General features: G+C 43.4%; 1 protein-coding gene across 1 annotated transcript in view; it reads left to right on the top strand.

Annotated features, from left to right (window-relative positions):
* The window catches only part of kif1aa (kinesin family member 1Aa), a 219,331-nt gene that overhangs the window by 87,195 nt on the left and 110,630 nt on the right, over window positions 1-21,506 (top strand). Inside the window, 7 exon segments of the mRNA XM_065009343.1 lie at window positions 836-901; window positions 1,003-1,099; window positions 2,847-2,925; window positions 7,690-7,832; window positions 15,620-15,753; window positions 15,924-16,003; window positions 16,716-16,791. Coding sequence (XP_064865415.1) covers window positions 836-901; window positions 1,003-1,099; window positions 2,847-2,925; window positions 7,690-7,832; window positions 15,620-15,753; window positions 15,924-16,003; window positions 16,716-16,791 — 675 coding nt within the window.

Below are 21,506 nucleotides of genomic sequence, written 5' to 3' on the forward strand. Positions count from 1 at the left end.
TCTCCCTCCTCTGTCTTTCTTCCTCCTCTGCCTCTTCATCCTGTCTTTCTCCCTCCTCTGTCTTTCTCCTTCCTCTGTCTTTCTTCCTCCTCTGTCTTTCTCCCTCCTCTGCCTCTTCATCCTGTCTTTCTCCCTCCTCTGCCTCTTCATCCTGTCTTTCTCCCTCCTCTGTCTTTCTCCTTCCTCTGTCTTTCTCCCTCCTCTGCCTCTTCATCCTGTCTTTGTCCCTCCTCTGTCTTTCTCCCTCCTCTGCCTCTTCATCTTGTCTTTCTCCCTCCTCTGTCTTTCTCCCTCCTCTGCCTCTTCATCCTGTCTTTCTCCCTCCTCTGTCTTTCTCCTTCCTCTGTCTTTCTCCCTCCTCTGCCTCTTCATCCTGTCTTTGTCCCTCCTCTGTCTTTCTCCCTCCTCTGCCTCTTCATCCTGTCTTTCTCCTTCCTCTGTCTTTCTTCCTCCTCTGTCTTTCTCCATCCTCTGTCTTTCTCCATCCTCTGTCTTTCTCCTTCCTCTGTCTTTCTCCATCCTCTGTCTTTCTCCATCCTCTGTCTTTCTCCCTCCTCTGTCTTTCTCCCTCCTCTATCTCTTCATCCTCTTCATCCTCTTCCTCTCCCTCTGCTTCTTTGTTACATAGTTTTCAAGTTTCAATTTTTCTAGTTTTCAGTCTTTGCGTAATGAATACATTTGAATGATTAAACATGTTATATACTGCTCGTAGTGAGTTTTTTGGTGTTTACCTTGGGGGTATCTTTTTTCTTGTGAGGCGATTGAGTTGCGTTTGACCATCTTATTCTTTGACTTCCATTGAAAAGTATTTTAGCTTTCCCTTGTCCTGTTACAGGAAGGAGCAAACATCAACAAATCTCTGACCACTCTGGGGAAAGTCATCTCTGCCTTGGCCGAAGTGGTATGGATGAGTTATATTTATACACATGGATCATTAATATTTTGTTTTACAATTATAGGCTGGAAAATAAAGTTTCTCTTTTATTATTCACTTTTTTGTAGGATTCTGCACAAAATAAGAACAAGAAGAAAAAGAAAGTGGAGAGTCACATCCCTTACAGAGATTCTGTGTTGACCTGGCTACTGAGAGAGAACTTAGGTGGGAACCTTTAACTTTACAGAGATTCTGTGTTGACCTGGCTACTGAGAGAGAACTTAGGTGGGAACCTTTAACTTTACAGAGATTCTGTGTTGACCTGGCTACTGAGAGAGAACTTAGGTGGGAACCTTTAACTTTACAGAGATTCTGTGTTGACCTGGCTACTGAGAGAGAACTTAGGTGGGAACTAACTTTACAGAGATTCTGTGTTGACCTGGCTACTGAGAGAGAACTTAGGTGGGAACTAACTTTACAGAGATTCTGTGTTGACCTGGCTACTGAGAGAGAACTTAGGTAGGAACCGTTAACTTTACAGAGATTCTGTGTTGACCTGGCTACTGAGAGAGAACTTAGGTGGGAACTAACTTTACAGAGATTCTGTGTTGACCTGGCTACTGAGAGAGAACTTAGGTGGGAACCTTTAACTGTCACTTTCGTTGTAACGATGAGACCAAGGTGCAGCGTGAGATGAATGCATTCTTCTTTTATTAAAACGAAGAATACTTAAACAAACTAACAAAACAATAAAAATGAACGTGACTCTATGAACACTAGTGCTGACACAGGCAACTATACCGAAACAATAACCCACAGATAAGGAATATGGCTACCTAAATATGATTCCCAATCAGAGACAACGATAAACAGCTGCCTCTGATTGATAACCAATCTAGGCAACCGTAGACATATAAACACCTAGACTACAAAAACCCAGAGACAATACAAAAACACACATACCACCCTCGTCACACCCTGACCCTAACCAAAATAATAAAGAAAACAAAGATAACGAAGGACAGGGCGTGACATTAACATTACAGAGATTCTGTGTTGACCTGGCTACTGAGAGAGAACTTAGGTGGGAACCTTTAACTTTACAGAGATTCTGTGTTGACCTGGCTACTGAGAGAGAACTTAGGTAGGAACCGTTAACTAAGCTAGCACATGGAATTGTTTTAATATGGTCATACCACGGATCATTTAGCTATTTGATTCTTAATTTTAGGACCCCTTTAGGTATCAATTTAGGTAGGAACCGTAATTTTTATGATTTGTTAAAATATTGTATTTGTCCTTTGCTACTATAGCTCATAGAGCCGCATTGAATGAAACATTCATGAATGGCAAAACATTAAGGAATAAGGTTTTGAAGTGTCTGTCCTATATTTAGGCCATATAAGAAAGCTCAGGAAACATGGTCGTTTTTTTGGGACACATATTATTTTTTGTTGGCACTAAACTACCTCCACACTTCCATTCAATTTTTTATGGGTTGCCTTCAGACGAGTCCCATGACACATCGTGTTCGTGAGAGTCCCATCTTTCCATAGAGGGGTCATATTAGTTTGTAGGACAAACGGTTCTGACACTTCAGACGTTCTCGTGAGAAGACCAATTGTCAGGACGTCTCGTGGTCTGACGAACAAAGCTGTAGCGCGGCTACCTTTCACCGCAGATGCGGGAGGTCGACATCGGAGGATGCGGTGGACTGAAACGCAGCCCACAAAAAATGGATATATTTAGCTTAAATTGAAGGATTTTGACGGTAATTGTTTTATGTAACTTAGATTGACAATTGATCAATAGACTTATTACCTCACCTTGCTCAATGAACATTCAGACTAGTTTACTAACTCTGAGCCCAGAAACAGATCTTGCTGACTTCATATAAATCCTATGTACGGTGTGTAAACGGTCTTAATCAATCTGATAGACCCTAATTCTTCTGATCTTCTGTTTTGCTCAGGGGGAAACTCTCGAACTGCCATGGTTGCTGCTCTCAGTCCAGCTGACATCAACTATGACGAGACTCTCAGCACACTCAGGTACAAGAATAAAAGAATGAGAGAACTCTCTCTCTTTCAATTCAAGGGGCTTTATTGGCATGGGAAACATGTGTTAACATTGCCAAAGCAAGTGAGGTAGATAATATACAAAAGTGAAATAAACAATCAAAATGAACAGTAAACATTACAAATACAGAAGTTTCAAAACAATAAAGACATTACAAATGTCATATTATATATATATATATACAGTGTTGTAACAATGTACAAATGGTTAAAGTACATAAGGGAAAATAAATAAGCATAAATATGGATTGTATTTACAATGGTGTTTGTTCTTCACTGGTTGCCCTTTTCTTGTGGCAACAGGTCACAAATCTTGCTGCTGTGATGGAACACTGTGGTATTTCACCCAGTAGATATGGGAGTTTATCAAAATTGGATTTGTTTTCGAATTATTAATATGGTCATACATTGGGCAAGGGGTTAGGAAGTGCAGCTGTTTCCACCTCATTTTGTGGGCAGTGAGCACATAGCCTGTCTTCTCTTGAGAGCCATGTCTGCCTACGGCAGCCTTTCTCAATAGCAAGGCTATGCTCACTAAGTCTGTACATAGTCAAAGCTTTCCTTAAGTTTGGGTCAGTCACAGTGGACAGGTATTCTGCCACTGTGTACTCTCTGTTTAGGGCCAAATAGCATTCTAGTTTGCTCTGTTTTTTTGTTAATTCTTTCCAATGTGTCAAGTAATTATCTTTTTGTTTTCTCATGATTTGGTTGGGTCTAACTGTGCTGCTGTCCTGGGGCTCTGTGGGGTGTGTTTGTGTTTGTGAACAGAGCCCCAGGACCAGCTTGCTTAGGGGACTCTTCTCCAGGTTCATCTCTCTGTAGGTGATGGCTTTGTTATGGAAGGTTTGGGAATCGCTTCCTTTTAGGTGGTTGTAGAATTTAACAGCTCTTTTCTGGATTTTGATAATTAGTGGGTATCGGCCTAATTCTGCTCTGCATACATTATTTGGTGTTTTACGTTGTACATGGAGGATATTTTTGCAGAATTCTGTATGCAGAGTCTCAATTTGGTGTTTGTCCCATTTTGTGAAGTCTTGGTTGGTGAGCGGACCCCAGACCTCACAACCATAAAGGGCAATGGGCTCTATGACTGATTCAAGTATTTTTAGCCAGATCCTAATTGGTATGTTGAAATTTATGTTCCTTTTGATGGCATAGAAGGCCCTTCTTGCCTTGTCTCTCAGATCGTTCACAGCTTTGTGGAAGTTACTGTGGCGCTGATGTTTAGGCCAAGGTATGTATAGTTTTTTGTGTGCTCTAGGGCAACAGTGTCTAGATGGAATTTGTATTTGTGGTCCTGGCGACTGGACCTTTTTTGGAACACCATTATTTTGGTCTTACTGAGATTTACTGTCAGGGCCCAGGTCTGATAGAATCTGTGCATAAGATCTAGGTGCTGCTGTAAGCCCTCCTTGGTTGGTGACAGAAGCACCAGATCATCAGCAAACAGCAGACATTTGACTTCGGATTCTAGTAGGGTGAGGCCGGGTGCTGCAGACTTTTCTAGTGCCCGCGCCAATTCGTTGATATATATGTTGAAGAGGATGGGGCTTAAGCTGCATCCATGTCTCACCCCACTGCGCTGTGTGAAGAAATGTGTGTGTTTTTTGCCAATTTAACTGCACACTTGTTGTTTGTGTACATGGATTTTTTATAATGTCGTATGTTTTACCCCCAACACCACTTTCCATCAGTTTGTATAGCAGACCCTCATGCCAAATTGAGTCGAATGCTTTTTTGAAATCAACAAAGCATGAGAAGACTTTGCCTTTGTTTTGGTTTGTTTGGTTGTCAATTAGGGTGTGCAGGGTGAATACATGGTCTGTTGTACGGTAATTTGGTAAAAAGCCTATTTGACATTTGCTCAGTCCATTGTTTTCATTGAGGAAATGTACCAGTCTGTTGCTAATGATAATGCAGAGGATTTTCCCAAGGTTACTGTTGACACATATTCCACGGTAGTTATTGGGGTCAAATTTGTCTCCACTTTTGTGGATTGGGGTGATCAGTCCTTGGTTCCAAATATTGGGGAAGATGCCAGAGCTAAGGATGATGTTAAAGAGTTTTAGTATAGCCAATTGGAATTTGTTGTCTGTATATTTGATCATTTCATTAAGGATACCATCAACACCACAGGCCTTTTTTGGGTTGGAGAGTTTTTATTTTGACCTGTAACTCGGTCAAGGTAATTGGAGAATCCAATGGGTTTGGTAGTCTTTAATAGTTGATTCTAAGATTTGTAATTCATCATGTATATGTTTTTGCTCTTTATTCTTTGTTATAGAACCAAAAAGATTGGAGAAGTGGTTTACCCAGACATCTCCATTTTGGATAGATAATTCTTCATGTTGTTGTTTGTTTAGTGTTTTCCAATTTTCCCAGAAGTTGTTAGAGTCTATGGATTCTTCAATTACATTGAGCTGATTTCTGACGTGCTGTTCCTTCTTTTTCCGTAGTGTATTTCTGTATTGTTTTAGTGATTCACCATAGTGAAGGCGTAGACTCAGGTTTCCCGGGTCTCTATGTTTTTGGTTGGACAGGTTTCTCAATTTCTTTCTTAGATTTTTGCATTCTTCGTCAAACCATTTGTCATTGTTGTTCATTTTCTTCGTTTTTTTATTTGAGATTTTTAGATTTGATAGGGAAGCTGAGAGGTCAAATATACTGTTAAGATTTTCTACTGCCAAGTTTACACCTTCACTATTGCAGTGGAATGTTTTACCCAGGAAATTGTCTAAAAGGGATTGAATTTATTGTTGCCTAATTGTTTTTTTTCTTAATGTTACTTTGGCTTTGATGCCTCGTGATCGGGTATTGCTCTGTTCAAGTAGACTGTGATATTGCTGTGGTCTGATAGGGGTGTCAGTGGGCTGACTGTGAACGCTCTGAGAGACTCTGGGTTGAGGTCAGTGATAAAGTAGTCTACAGTACTACTGCCAAGAGATGAGCTATAGGTGTACCTACCATAGGAGTCCCCTCGAAGCCTACCGTTGACTATGTACATACCCAGCGTGCGACAGAGCTGCAGGAGTTGTGACCTGTTTTTGTTTGTTATGTTGTCATAGTTGTGCCTAGGGGGGCATATGTGGGAGGGAATGCTGTCACCTCTCTCTCTCTCTCCCTCTTTCTCTCTCTCCCTCTTTCTCTCTCTCTCCCTCTCTACCACACAGCAGCTGATCAGTGATGATTTGAAGGACAAGGCCCTGTAAAGAGACCTATCTCCGTATTGCATAACAACAGATTATGTTTTCCTCCAGGGCTTGTTCTCTGTGTCAGCTCCACTCTTCAAACACCCTTCAAAGTTACAGCTACAGTGTTACACTGCTGAATGGTGTAATCGAGTACCCACTCAGGAGATGCCACTTTTTTGCATATGTGATGAGACCTGAGGAGGACAGAGGAGCACTGACATGATGAGACCTGAGGAGGGGAGAGGAGCACTGGGACCTGAGGAGGGGAGAGGAGCACTGGGACCTGAGGAGGGGAGAGAAGCACTGGGACCTGAGGAGAGGAGCACTGGGACCTGAGGAGGGGAGAGGAACACTGACATATTTGTGTGTGTATGTCACAGAAGCCCCAGGTATTCTTAATCAACCTTCAGGTCCCAGTGCTCCCCTCCTCCTCAGGTCCCAGTGCTCCCCCTCCTCCTCAGGTCCCAGTGCTCCCCCTCCTCCTCAGGTCCCAGTGCTCCCCCTCCTCCTCAGGTCCCAGTGCTCCCCCTCCTCCTCAGGTCCCAGTGCTCCCCCTCCTCCTCAGGTCCCAGTGCTCACCTCCTCAGGTCCCAGTGCTCCCCTCCTCAGGTCCCAGTGCTCCTCTCTCCTCTTCAGGTCTCAGTGCTCCTCCCTCTTCCCTCCGCAGGTCCCTGTGCCCATCTTCCCTCCTCAGGTCTCAGTGCTCCTCTCCCCTCCTCAGGTCCCAGTGTCCCTCTCCCCTCCTCAGGTCCCAGTGCTCCTCTCCCCTCCTCAGGTCCCAGTGCTCCTCTCCCCTCCTCAGGTCCCAGTGCTCCTCTCCTCAAGTCTCAGTGCTCCTCACTCCTCCTCAGATCTCATCATGTCAGTGACCCTCTCCCCTCCTCAGGACCCAGTGCTCCTCTCCCCTCCTCAGGTCCCAGTGCCCCTCTCCCCTCCTCAGGTATCAGTGTTCCTCTCTCCTTCTCAGGTCTCAGTGCTCCTCTCCCCTCCTCAGGTCCCAGTGCTCCTCTCCCCTCCTCAGATCTCATCATGTCAGTGCTCCTCTGTCCTCCTCAGGTCCCAGTGCTCCTCTCCTCAGGTCTCAGTGCTCCTCACTCCTCCTCAGGTCCCAGTGCTCCTCTCCCCTCCTCAGGTCCCAGTGCTCCTCTCCTCAAGTCTCAGTGCTCCTCACTCCTCCTCAGATCTCATCATGTCAGTGCCCCTCTCCCCTCCTCAGGTCCCAGTGCCCCTCTCCCCTCCTCAGGTCCCAGTGCTCCTCTCCCCTCCTCAGGTCCCAGTGTCCCTCTCCCCTCCTCAGGTATCAGTGCTCCTCTCTCCTCCTCAGGTCCCAGTGCTCCTCTCTCCTCCTCAGATCTCATCATGTCAGTGCCCCTCTCCCCTCCTCAGGTCCCAGTGCTCCCCTCCTCAGGTCTCAGTGCTCCTCTCCCCTTCTCAGGTCCCAGGGCTCCCCTCCTCAGGTCCCAGTGCTCCCCTCCTTAGGTCCCAGTGCTCCTCCCTCCCTCCCTCCTCAGGTCTCATCATGTTGGTGCTCCTCTTCCCACCTCAGGTATGCAGATAGAGCCAAACAGATCCGCTGTAACGCTGTCATCAATGAGGACCCTAACAACCGATTGGTCCGTGAGCTGAAAGAGGAAGTGTGTCGCCTGAGAGACCTCCTCCTATCCCAGGGACTGGGAGACATCCTCGAAAGTAAGGGATTGTCCAATCTGCTGTCCTTCCACCATTTTCATAAAGGTTGACTCTGAAATGGCATCCTATTTCCTATGTAGTACCCTTTGGGCCCTGGTCAAAAGTAGTGCACTATATAGGGAATAAGGGTGCCATTTGGGCCTAACATTGACCTTAAAGGGATTCTCGGGTACTTTTGTATACTTGTTAGCTAGAAGTAGTGCCCACGAGCCAAAGTAGTGTCCCTGAAAATTGTGTGCAGATATGTGCCCCACGTGCACCACAAATGTACAGATATGTGCCCCACGTCATTTCTCTCTCTCTCTCTCTCTCTCTCTCTCTCTCTCTCTCTCTCTCTCTCTCTCTCTCTCTCTCTCTCTCTCTCTGTCTCTGTCTCTGTCTCTGTCTCTCTCTCTCTCTCTCTCTGTCTCTATCTCCCCTCTCTCTCTCTCTCTCTCTCTCTCTCTCTCTCTCTTCAGTCTGTGGGTTAAGAGAAGAGTGTGTGGATTGGTCTTATTTTCCTGGCTCAGCTTTTAGGACTAGTGAATTTCAAAGGCAACTTAGAGAGAATTCAACTCAGGAAATGTTATACACAGAGCAACCTAAGCTGTCCTTGAAAACAGTTCCTGTGTGATTCTACAACCCTGGTTAGCATAACCAGTATGTTAGCATAACCAGTATGTTAGAAGAACCAGTGTGTTAGCAGAACCAGTATGTTAGCAGAACCAGTATGTTAGCTGGACCAGTAGGTTAGCTGGACCAGTAGGTTAGCTGGACCAGTATGTAGGCAGGACCAGTATTTAGGCAGAACCAGTATGTTAGCAGGACCAGTATGTTAGCAGGACCAGTATGTTAGCAGGACCAGTATGTTAGCTGGACCAGTATGTTAGCAGGACCAGTATGTTACCAGGACCAGAATGTTAGCAGACCAGTATGTTATCAGAACCAGTATGTTTGCAGAACCAGTATGTTATCAGAACCAGTATGTTAGCAGAACCAGTATGTTAGCAGAACCAGTATGCTAGCAGAACCAGTATGTTAGCAGGACCAGTAGGTTAGCAGGACCAGTATGTTAGCAGGACCAGTAGGTTAGCAGGACCAGTATGCTAGCAGAACCAGTATGTTAGCAGAACCAGTATGTTAGCACCACCAGTATGTTAGCAGAACCAGTATGTTACCAGAACCAGTATGTTATCAGAACCAGTATGCTATCAGAACCAGTATGTTAGCAGAACCAGTATGTTATCAGAACCAGTATGTTAGCAGAACCAGTATGCATTCAGAACCAGTATGCTATCAGAACCAGTATGCTAGCAGAACCAGTATGTTAGCTGAACCAGTATGTTAGCAGGACCATTATGTTAGCAGGACCAGTATGTTAGCAGAACCAGTATGTTACCAGGACCAGTATGTTAGCAGAACCAGTATGCTAGCAGAACCAGTATGTTAGCAGAACCTAGCAGAACCAGTATGCTAGTAGAACCAGTATGCTAGCACCACCAGTATGTTAGCAGAACCAGTATGTTAGCAGAACCAGTAGGCTAGCAGAACCAGTATGTTACCAGGACCAGTATGTTAGTGTAATATTTGTGTTGTGGAGAAATGACCAGGCAGGAGATGGGAGTACAGTTAGTTTTCGTTTAGTCAAAAAAAACCTTGTGCTCTACAGTTCCCGGCATTCCAGTGCGCATGTGCATTTCCTATTAGGTGTAGTAACGTAACACTGCCGTAATGCATTACTGCTTAGTAACAGCACAGTAACTAATATAAACAGATGTAGATCCCAGATACAACAGTTAGCAGAACCAGTATGCTAGCAGAACCTAGCAGAACCAGTATGCTAGTAGAACCAGTATGCTAGCAGAACCAGTATGTTGGCACCAGCTGTTCAGCTAACACTGAGTGAATGAGTGAATCCCTCACAGTTTTGTTTTCCTGTCTCTCCTCTTGTCTTTCTCTGTGTTCTCTCTCTCTCTTTCTCTCCTAGCATACAAGGGGCCAGCGCTTGGCACTGACATTGCTGGTTTGAAATGTGTGTTACTGTTTCTCTCTCTACTGTTTCTCTCACTACTGTTTCTCTCTGCTGTTTCTCTCTACTGTTTCTCTCTACTGTTTCTCTCTACTGTTTCTCTCTGCTGTTTCTCTCTCTACTGTTTCTCTCTCTACTGTTTCTCTCTGCTGTTTCTCTCTACTGTTTCTCTCTCTACTGTTTCTCTCTACTGTTTGTTTCTCTCTACTGTTTCTCTCTCTACTGTTTCTCTCTCTACTGTTTCTCTCTACTGTTTCTCTCTACTGTTTCTCTCTCTACTGTTTCTCTCTGTTTCTCTCTACTGTTTCTCTCTCTACTGTTTCTCTCTACTGTTTCTCTCTACTGTTTCTCTCACTACTGTTTCTCTCTCTACTGTTTCTCTCTCTACTGTTTCTCTCTCTACTGTTTCTCTATGTTTCTCTCTACTGTTTCTCTCTACTATGTTTCTCTCTACTGTTTCTCTCTACTATGTCTCTCTCTACTGTTTCTCTCTACTATGTCTCTCTCTACTGTTTCTCTCTACTGTTAATCTCTACTCTACTGTTTCTCTACTGTTTCTCTACTGTTTCTCTCTACTGTTTCTCTCTGTTTCTCTCTACTGTTTCTCTCTACTGTTAATCTCTACTGTTTCTCTCTCTACTGTTTCTCTCTACTGTTTCTCTCTCTACTGTTTCTCTCTACTGTTTTTCTCTCTACTGTTTCTCTCTCTACTGTTTCTCTCTCTACTGTTTCTCTCTCTACTGTTTCTCTCTCTACTTTCTCTCTACTGTTTCTCTCTACTGTTTCTCTCTACTGTTTCTCTCTCTACTGTTTCTCTCTGTTTCTCTCTCTACTGTTTCTCTCTCTACTGTTTCTCTCTCTACTGTTTCTCTCTCTACTGTTTCTCTCTCTACTGTTTCTCTCTCTACTTTCTCTCTACTGTTTCTCTCTACTGTTTCTCTCTCTACTGTTTCTCTCTCTACTGTTTCTCTCTGTTTCTCTCTACTGTTTCTCTCTCTACTGTTTCTCTCTGTTTCTCCGCTCTACTGTTTCTCTCTCTACTGTTTCTCTCTACTGTTTCTCTCTACTGTTTCTCTCTACTGTTTCTCTCTGTTTCTCTCTACTGTTTCTCTCTACTATGTTTCTCTCTACTGTTTCTCTCTACTATGTCTCTCTCTACTGTTTCTCTCTACTATGTCTCTCTCTACTGTTTCTCTCTACTGTTTCTCTACTGTTTCTCTACTGTTTCTCTCTACTGTTTCTCTCTGTTTCTCTCTACTGTTAATCTCTACTGTTTCTCTCTCTACTGTTTCTCTCTACTGTTTCTCTCTCTACTGTTTCTCTCTACTGTTTCTCTCTCTACTGTTTCTCTCTCTACTGTTTCTCTCTCTACTGTTTCTCTCTCTACTTTCTCTCTACTGTTTATCTCTACTGTTTCTCTCTACTGTTTCTCTCTCTACTGTTTCTCTCTGTTTCTCTCTACTGTTTCTCTCTCTACTGTTTCTCTCTGTTTCTCCTCTCTACTGTTTCTCTCTCTACTGTTTCTCTCTACTGTTTGTTTCTCTCTACTGTGTTTCTCTCTACTGTTTCTCTCTCTACTGTTTCTCTCTCTACTGTTTCTCTCTACTGTTTCTCTCTCTACTGTTTCTCTCTGTTTCTCTCTACTGTTTCTCTCTCTACTGTTTCTCTCTACTGTTTCTCTCACTACTGTTTCTCTCACTACTGTTTCTCTCTCTACTGTTTCTCTCTCTACTGTTTCTCTCTACTGTTTCTCTCTACTGTTTCTCTCTGTTTCTCTCTACTGTTTCTCTCTACTATGTCCCTCTCTACTGTTTCTCTCTACTATGTCTCTCTCTACTGTTTCTCTCTACTGTTAATCTCTACTCTACTGTTTCTCTACTGTTTCTCTACTGTTTCTCTCTACTGTTTCTCTCTGTTTCTCTCTACTGTTTCTCTCTACTGTTAATCTCTACTGTTTCTCTCTCTACTGTTTTTCTCTACTGTTTTTCTCTCTACTGTTTCTCTCTCTACTGTTTCTCTCTCTACTGTTTCTCTCTCTACTGTTTCTCTCTCTACTTTCTCTCTACTGTTTCTCTCTCTACTGTTTCTCTCTCTACTGTTTCTCTACTGTTTCTCTACTGTTTCTCTCTACTGTTTCTCTCTACTGTTTCTCTATGTTTCTCTCTACTGTTTCTCTCTACTATGTTTCTCTCTACTGTTTCTCTCTACTATGTCTCTCTCTACTGTTTCTCTCTACTATGTCTCTCTCTACTGTTTCTCTCTACTGTTAATCTCTACTCTACTGTTTCTCTACTGTTTCTCTCTACTGTTTCTCTCTACTGTTTCTCTCTCTACTGTTTCTCTCTACTGTTTTTCTCTCTACTGTTTCTCTCTCTACTGTTTCTCTCTCTACTGTTTCTCTCTCTACTGTTTCTCTCTCTACTTTCTCTCTACTGTTTCTCTCTACTGTTTCTCTCTACTGTTTCTCTCTCTACTGTTTCTCTCTGTTTCTCTCTACTGTTTCTCTCTCTACTGTTTCTCTCTGTTTCTCCTCTCTACTGTTTCTCTCTCTACTTTCTCTCTACTGTTTCTCTCTACTGTTTCTCTCTACTGTTTCTCTCTACTGTTTCTCTCTACTATGTTTCTCTCTACTGTTTCTCTCTACTATGTCTCTCTCTACTGTTTCTCTCTACTATGTCTCTCTCTACTGTTTCTCTCTACTGTTTCTCTACTGTTTCTCTACTGTTAATCTCTACTGTTTCTCTCTCTACTGTTAATCTCTACTGTTTCTCTCTCTACTGTTTCTCTCTACTGTTTTTCTCTCTACTGTTTCTCTCTCTACTGTTTCTCTCTCTACTGCTTCTCTCTCTACTGTTTCTCTCTCTACTTTCTCTCTACTGTTTATCTCTACTGTTTCTCTCTACTGTTTCTCTCTCTACTGTTTCTCTCTGTTTCTCTCTACTGTTTCTCTCTCTACTGTTTCTCTCTGTTTCTCCTCTCTACTGTTTCTCTCTCTACTTTCTCTCTACTGTTTCTCTCTCTACTGTTTCTCTCTACTGTTTCTCTCTACTATTTTTCTCTGTTTCTCTCTACTGTTTCTCTCTCTACTGTTTCTCTCTACTGTTTCTCTCTCTACTGTTTATCTCTACTGTAGTTTGCTATCTCATTTTTTTTGACATTGCTATTAGCTACTGTGTTTCAACAGATGGCCTCCAAATGTAGGGTTGTAGAAGTGTTGTGTGCCATCTTGGCTTAACAGAGAGTATACGGACTGGTGTTTTTCTTTGAATTGGTTGCTGTGTTGCTATAGCAGCACCTACCTGCCTACTGTGTTTCTCTGTGTTGCTATAGCAGCACCTACCTGCCTACTGTGTTTCTCTGTGTTGCTATAGCAGCACCTACCTGCCTACTGTGTTTCTCTGTGTTGCTATAGCAGCACCTACCTGCCTACTGTGTTTCTCCGTGTTGCTATAGCAGCACCTACCTGCCTACTCTGCTCCTCCGTGTTGCTATAGCAGCACCTGCCTGCTTACTGTGTTCCTCTGTGTTGCTATAGCAACACCTACCTGCCTACTGTGTTTCTCCGTGTTGCTATAGCAGCACCTACCTGCCTACTGTGTTCCTCTGTGTTGCTATAGCAACACCTGCCTGCTTACTGTGTTCCTCTGTGTTGCTATAGCAGCCCCTACCTGCCTACTGTGCTCCTCTGTGTTGCTATAGCAACACCTACCTGCCTACTGTGTTCCTCTGTGTCGCTATAGCAGAACCAACTGCAATGCTGAGAGTCATTGTTCCATACAAGGTTGCAGAGACCTTTCAGCACATTATTCCCAAATTAACCATGTCAAAATGACCTTTTAGTATATTGCGTTCACATAGTGAACCGATACAAAGCACTGGCTAACTTAATATATCTAGATATCATTTGATAGAGAATGTGAAGCTCTTGTAAAATCTGCGAGATTGGAAAATAAACAACATTTTAGGGTGATCAGTAATCCGTTAGTACAGTCATGAATCTCAACCTCACTTACAGCACAGTCAGTCCCTGTTCTATCTGCTTCTCAATGGAAGACCTTCCGCCTGGTACTCTGCAGTAGAAAAGGATTTCCTGTTACAGTAATAGATTTGGGAAGAATGGTTTTTACAGTAATAGTGTTTGGTAAGGATGGTTTTTACAGTAATAGTGTTTGGTAAGGATGGTTTTTACAGTAATAGGTTTGGTAAGGATATTTTTTTTACAGTAATAGGTTTGGTAAGGATGATTTTTACAGTAATAGGGTTTGGTAAGGATGGTTTTTACAGTAATAGGGTTTGGTAAGGATGGTTTTTACAGTAATAGGGTTTGGTAAGGATGGATTTTACAGTAATATGGTTTGGTAAGGATGGTTTTTACAGGAATAGGTTTGGTAAGGATGGTTTTTACAGTAATAGGTTTGGTAAGGATGGTTTTTACAGTATTAGGTTTGGTAAGGATGGTTTTTACAGTAATAGGTTTGGTAAGGATGGTTTTTACAGTAATAGGTTTGGTAAGGATGGTTTTTACAGGAATAGGTTTGGTAAGGATGGTTTTTACAGGAATAGGTTTGGTAAGGATGGTTTTTACAGGAATAGGTTTGGTAAGGATGGTTTTTACAGTAATAGGTTTGGTAAGGATGGTTTTTACAGGAATAGGTTTGGTAAGGATGGTTTTTACAGGAATAGGTTTGGTAAGGATGGTTTTTACAGTAATAGGGTTTGGTAAGAATGGTTTTTACAGTAATAGGTTTGGTAAGAATGGTTTTTACAGTAATAGGTTTAGGTAAGGATGGTTTTTACAGTAATATGTTTTGGTAAGGATGGTTTTTAGAGTAGCTGGTGAAGCAGTTAGTGAATCTCATTAGCTTTTAGATTACATTTGATATCCATAGTATGGTCTGGCTAGTGGCTAGTGGCTAGTGGCTAGTGGCTAGAGGCTAGTGGCTAGTGGCTAGTGGCTAGAGGCTAGTGGCTAGTGCTCTGTAAGGAAGGAAACCACAGCCCCTCTTGGTGTGGTGTTTCATCGTTAAATTTTTATTCAAACATGCTTTTGGCCTTGAGATGGAGAGCTTGGTGTAGAGTCAATAGATTGAATAGTGCTTTTGACTGACAATACATGTAGTGTTGTATGCAGTAGGGCACTAACCTCATTCAGGAAGACGGGTGACAGTGTTGAATTGAGGATTCTGATAGGTCTCACTGACTGCTAATGCTTTGCTTGAAGCTCGTTGGCATATTGAGCATCTGGCTTGATGTTAGATCTTATTATTTTAGCTTAGCCCCTCCAGTCGCTCTGTATGCCCATACTGCGATATATTTATGCTTTTACACCTGCATTGCTTGCTGTTTGGGGTTTTAGGCTGGGTTTCTGTACAGCACTTTGAGATATCAGCTGATGTACGAAGGGCTATATAAATAAATTTGATTTGATTTGATTTAGCGTTCTTCTTCTTCTTTTTTGCGTGGCTTTCTGCATGCAGGGCTGCTTCTGTCTTCTCTTTCTGGTGTCCTTCTTACTCTCAGTTAATGTTTCACTTTGTATTTCAGATTCATTTCAAGCTACTTCTTCTGTCCTCTGTTATCTGTCTTCTGTCTTCTGTCCTCTGTCTTTTTCTATATTCTTTCCGCTTCTCTCCATCTTTCTTACCTCCCTGTCCCTGCTCTATCCCCACTTCCTGTCCTGCCCCCCTGTTTCCTGTGCCCCGCCTGACAGACCTATCCAATTTTAAGAATAATAACAATAATCGCTAATCTGTCAATCAAAATTATGATCTCTCCACAGTGACCAATGCCATGACGGGGATGAGCCCCTCCCCCTCTTTGTCCGCCCTGTCCAGTCGAGCCGGATCTATCGCCAGCCTCCACGACCGCATCATGATCAGCCCTGGCAGCGAGCAGGCCATCGAGAGACTCAAGGTGAACTGAACACTGATTGGTTGATTAATTGATTGATTATTTGACTGATTGATTGATTCATTGATTACAGTCAGACATAATACCCCTCGCCCCACATATTGAACATAGACTCTGGGGTGGTGGGGGGGTTGACACACCCTCCGATATGAATGATTTTGTGATTTCATCAGGAAACAGAGAAAATCATTGCAGAGCTCAATGAGACCTGGGAGGAGAAACTTCGCAGAACAGAAGCCATCAGAATGGAAAGGTGAGTTCTTTCAGCTTCTACATCTCTACTTACAGTATAGACCTGCCTGCAGATAGTAAAGAAAGACACCTACAGTATCCGGCTTCAAGGACCATGAAGATTAGGAGACCATTGAAAGGCCCCTACAGTATCCGGGCTCCAAGGACAATGAAGATTAGGAGACCATTGAAAGGCCCCTACAGTATCTGGCTTCAAGGACCATGAAGATTAGGAGACCATTGAAAGGCCCCTACAGTATCCGGGCTCCAAGGACCATGAAGATTAGGAGACCATTGAAAGGCCCCTACAGTATCCGGGCTCCAAGGAAAATGAAGATTAGGAGACCATTGAAAGGCCCCTACAGTATCTTGAAGATTAGGAGACCGTTGAAAGGCCCCTACAGTATCTGGATCCAAGGACCATGAAGATTAGGAGACCGTTGTAAAACTGTCAATTCACTTTTTTTTCTTTTTTTTATGAATCTGGCAAAGAAGCATTTTGGAATTAAACATTTTTTGACAGTACAGTGAGAAATGTAGAGAAAGGGGGGGGCAGATAGCACAGTCATAGACAGAGCAGTGGTCATAGACAGAACCCCCCCTCGTCAGGGGGCATGTGGTCCAGAGTCAGAAGCGATACATTGGTAAGTCGCTCTGGATAAGAGCGTCTGCTAAATGACTTAAATGTAAATGTAAATGTAAATGACATCACAACTCTCTGTTCTCTTCCACAGAGAGGCCCTGCTGGCTGAGATGGGTGTGGCCATGAGGGAAGATGGAGGAACTGTGGGCGTGTTCTCCCCCAAGAAGGTAAGACAGCTACACATCACAGAATACATGTTTTTTTTTAAATATAGATTTTTTTTACCTTTATTTAACTGGGCAAGTCAGTTAAGAACAACTTCTTATTTTCAATGACAGCCTAGGAACAGTGGGTTAACTGCCTGTTCAGGGGCAGAACGACAGATTTGTACCTTGTCAGCTCTAGTTTTGAACTAGTCCAGCGCTCTAACCACTAGGCTACCCTGCCGCCTCTACACTCTAACCACTAGGCTACCCTGCCGCCCCTCCACTCTAACCACTAGGCTACCCTGCCGCCCCTCCACTCTAACCACTAGGCTACCCTGCCGCCACTCCACTCTAACCACTAGGCTACCCTGCCGCCCCTCCACTCTAACCACTAGGCTACCCTGCCGCCCCTCCACTCTAACCACTAGGCTACCCTGCCGCCCCTACAGTCTAACCACTAGGCTACCCTGCCGCCCCTCCACTCTAACCACTAGGCTACCCTGCCGCCCCTCCACTCTAACCACTAGGCTACCCTGCCGCCCCTCCACTCTAACCACTAGGCTACCCTGCCGCCCCTCCACTCTAACCACTAGGCTACCCTGCCACCCCGTGTCACATGTCTTCAACATTAATAGTATGAACTCGAATAGTGTAATCAACAAATGTACCACTAACCGTGGATGAGGGTGAACAGGAGAACAAGCAATGTTTTATTCGATGCTTTCTATCAGGTATCAAGGGTTAGACCCCGATGCAAAGGTACGGGACGGCAGGCAGAGTGGGCGGGTACAGGGTTAGGACAAGTGTCACAAACCATGAGCTTGAGAAAAGAGAGACTGGGGGAAAAACTGGAGCCGACACAAAAAAACGCTGGTTGACTTGACAAACAATACAAACTGGCAACAGACAAACAGAGAACACAGGTATAAATACACAGGGGATAATGGGGATGATGGGTGACACCTGGAGGGGGGGGGACAATCACAAAGACAGGTGAAACAGATCAAGGTATGACACATTCATGTTGATTTACTTCCAAGCCCTCGACATCACAGCAGAGCAGAAAGCCTGAGGCTGTGTTCATAGACACAGTAGGGCTGTTTTCACCCAATGAGGTTGGTCCCTCTGCAGTGTCTCCTACACACTCCTCTCCTCTCTGGAGTCTCCTACACACTCCTCTGGAGTCTCCTACACACTCCTCTCCTCTCTGGAGTCTCCTACACACTCCTCTGGAGTCTCCTACACACTCCTCTCCCCTCTGGAGTCTCCTACACACTCCTCTCCCCTCTGGAGTCTCCTACACACTCCTCTCCTCTCTGGAGTCTCCTACACACTCCTCTGGAGTCTCCTACACACTCCTCTCCCCTCTGGAGTCTCCTACACACTCATCTCCTCTCTGGAGTCTCCTACACACTCCTCTCCTCTCTGGAGTCTCCTACACACTCCTCTTCTCTCTGGAGTCTCCTACACACTCCTCTCCTCTCTGGAGTCTCCTACACACACTCCTCTGGAGTCTCCTACACACTCCTCTTCTCTCTGGAGTCTCCTACACACTCCTCTCTGGAGTCTCCTAGATTCTCCTCTCCTCTCTGGAGTCTCCTAGATACTCCTCTCCTCTCTGGAGTCTCCTACACACTCCTCTACCCTCTGAAGTCTCCTACACACTCCTTCCCTCTCTGGAGTCTCCTACACACTCCTCTTCTCTCTGGAGTCTCCTACACACTCCTCTGGAGTCTCCTAGATACTCTTCTCCTCTCTGGAGTCTCCTACCCACCCCTCTCCCCTCTGGAGTCTCCTACCAACTCCTCCCCTCTCTGGAGTCTCCTACACACTCCTCTTCTCTCTGGAGTCTCCTACATACTCTCTGTCTCTGAGTGCCTCAGTAGACTGTAACCGTTACAGATTCTTCTGCTTCAGCTCTCCTCTTTCTCAAAGAGAGCATGTATCAACACAGAGCATTTGTCAGCCCATATTAAAATGTTGGAAATGTGCATAATGTATGTGCCTTGAGAAAGTATTCAAACTTGACTAACACCAAACTTTACTGTGTTTAAAAGCCTGAATTCAAAATGGATTAAATAGATGTTTTTCTCTCACCCCATAATGAAAAATAAGTGAATTCGTGTTTTAAGAAATGTTTGCTAATTTGTTGAAAATTTAAATCATAAATATCTAATTTACATAAGAATTCACATCCCTGTGTCATGCTAGGCAGTGATTACAGCTTCGAGTCGTTCTGGGTCTTTAAGAGCATTGCACACCTGGATTGTACAATCAAATCAAAATGTATTTGTCACATGCGCCAAATACAACAGGTTGTAGACCTTACCGTGAAATGATTACTTACAAGTCCTTAACCAACAATACAGTTCAAGAAATAGACTTAAGAAAATAAACTAAAGTAAAATATTTAATCAAAAGTAACACAATAAAATAACAATAACGTGGCTATATACAAGGGGTACAGGTACCGAGTCAATCTGCGGGGGTACAGGTTAGTCGAGGTAATGTCACGCCCTGACCTTAGTTATCTTGGTTTCTTTATATTTTGGTTAGGGTCAGGGTGTAAGTAGGGTGGGTATGCTAGTTTTTGTATTGCCTAGGGTTTTTGTATATCTAGGGGTTTTGTAGGCCTAGGTCGTATGTATGTCTATGGTGGCCTGATATGGTTCCCAATCAGAGGCAACTGTTTATCGTTGTCTCTGATTGGGGATCATATTTAGGTAGCCATTTTTCCATTTTGTGTTCGTGGGTTGTTGTCTATGTGTAGTTTCCTGTCGGCACTCGTTTGTATAGCGGCAACGGTTCGTTTTTGTTTGGTGTTTCATTCTTTAAATACATGAGAATGTACGCATAGCACGCTGCGCCTTGGTCTCATTCGTATGATGACAGGTCATTTGTAAAGTGACTATGCATAGATAATAAACAGCGTGTAAGCAGCAGTATAAAAACAAAGGGGGAGGCGATTTAAGTCAAAACTGTAACTAGGCCACTCAGGAACATTCACCATTCAAAGCAACTCCATATATTTGACCTTGTGTTTTAGGTTATTGTCCTGCTGAAAGGTGAGTTTGTCTCCCAGTGTCTGGTGGAAAGCAGACTGAACTAGGTTTTCCTCTAGGATTTTGCGTGTCCTTAGCTCTTTTCCATCTCTTTTTTTTATACAGAGAAACTCTGTAGTCCTTGCCAATGACAAGCATACCATAACATGATGCAGCCACCACAGTGCTTGAAAATATGAAGAGTGATACTCAGTGATGTGTTGTGTTGGATTTCCCCAAACATAACGCTTTGTATTCAGAACATGAAGTTAATTTCTTTGCCAATTGTTTTTGCAGTTTTACGTCAGTGCCTTGTTGCAAACAGGATGCATGTTTTGAAAAAAACAACATCTCTGTACAGGCTTCTTTATTGTTACTCAGTCATTTAGGTTAGGATTGTGAAGTAACTACAAGGTTGTTGATCTATTCTCAGTTTTCTCAGGTTTTCACAGCCATTATTAAACTCTAACTTTTTTAAAGTTAACATTGGCCTCATGGTGAAATCCCTGAGCGGTTTCCTTCCTCTCTGGCAACTGAGTTAGGAAGGACACCTGTATCTTTATAGTGACTGGGTGTATTGATACACCATCCAAAGTGTAATTAATAACTTCACCAGGCTCAAAGGAATACTCAATGTATGCTTTTTGTATTTTTACCCATCTACCAATAGGAGCCCTTCTTTACGAGGCATTAGAAAATCTCCCTGGTCTTTGCGGTTGAATCTGCGTTTGAAATTCACTGCTAGACGGAGTGACAAAATCCCCATAAATCTCCATCAGTTTAAGATAGAAATGTGACTTAATCCACCACATCCGCCGATATACCAACCTCCGCATCTGCGTTGAAAACTGTCAGAGCTTGATGTTTGTCAGACCATGAAACATCGGTCTTCTCAGAAAAACAGTTTGGCCTACAAACTATTCTGGAACAATGAGACTCTCACAAACATGATGGTGTTCTTCGTTTTGCTCTACGACCCCCACAAGCGTATCGGAAGTATCGGTGCAGCCAATCTGCCATCTTCTGTCTGTAGTGTCCCAACAGATTGGGCTACACACTATCACTAAAGATGAGATTCTCACAAACATATGTCAGTTTGTTTTGCTCTAAGACTTGCCCACAGGCCTCAAAAGACTTGCTTGAAGATACCAGTCAAAAACATTAATGGAAATAAAGTGGATTCAGAATCTATTCAGACCCCTTGACTTTTTCCACATTTTGTTCTTTTACAGCCTTATTCTAAAATGGATTCAAATGTTTTTTTTCCCTCATCACAATTGGCCCAGCATCATCCGGGTTTGGCCGGTGTAGGCCCTCATTGTAAATAAGAATTTGTTCTTAACTGACTTGCCGAGTTAAATAAAATAAAATAAAATAAAATAAAATAAATGATTTATACACAAAATCCCAGAATGAAAAAAGCAAAAACACTTAAAAACATTTATGAGCAAACATTTTTTTTTATCACAATTACATAAGGATTCAGACCCTTTATTCAGGGTGAGACCCAGATGCAGACACGGGAGGCAGATGGTTTGAGTCTCTGATGTTTATTATAATCCAAAAGGGGCAGGCAAGAGAATAGTTGTGGACAGGCAAAATATCATAAACTAGGTCAGAGTCCAGGAGGTACAGAGTGGCAGGCAGGTTTGAGGTCAGGGCAGGCTGATTGGTCAGGCAGGCGGGTTCAGAGTC

The sequence above is a fragment of the Oncorhynchus nerka genome, linkage group LG24 (assembly GCF_034236695.1).
Source record: "Oncorhynchus nerka isolate Pitt River linkage group LG24, Oner_Uvic_2.0, whole genome shotgun sequence".
In the NCBI taxonomy this organism is placed as follows: Eukaryota; Metazoa; Chordata; class Actinopteri; order Salmoniformes; family Salmonidae; genus Oncorhynchus; species Oncorhynchus nerka.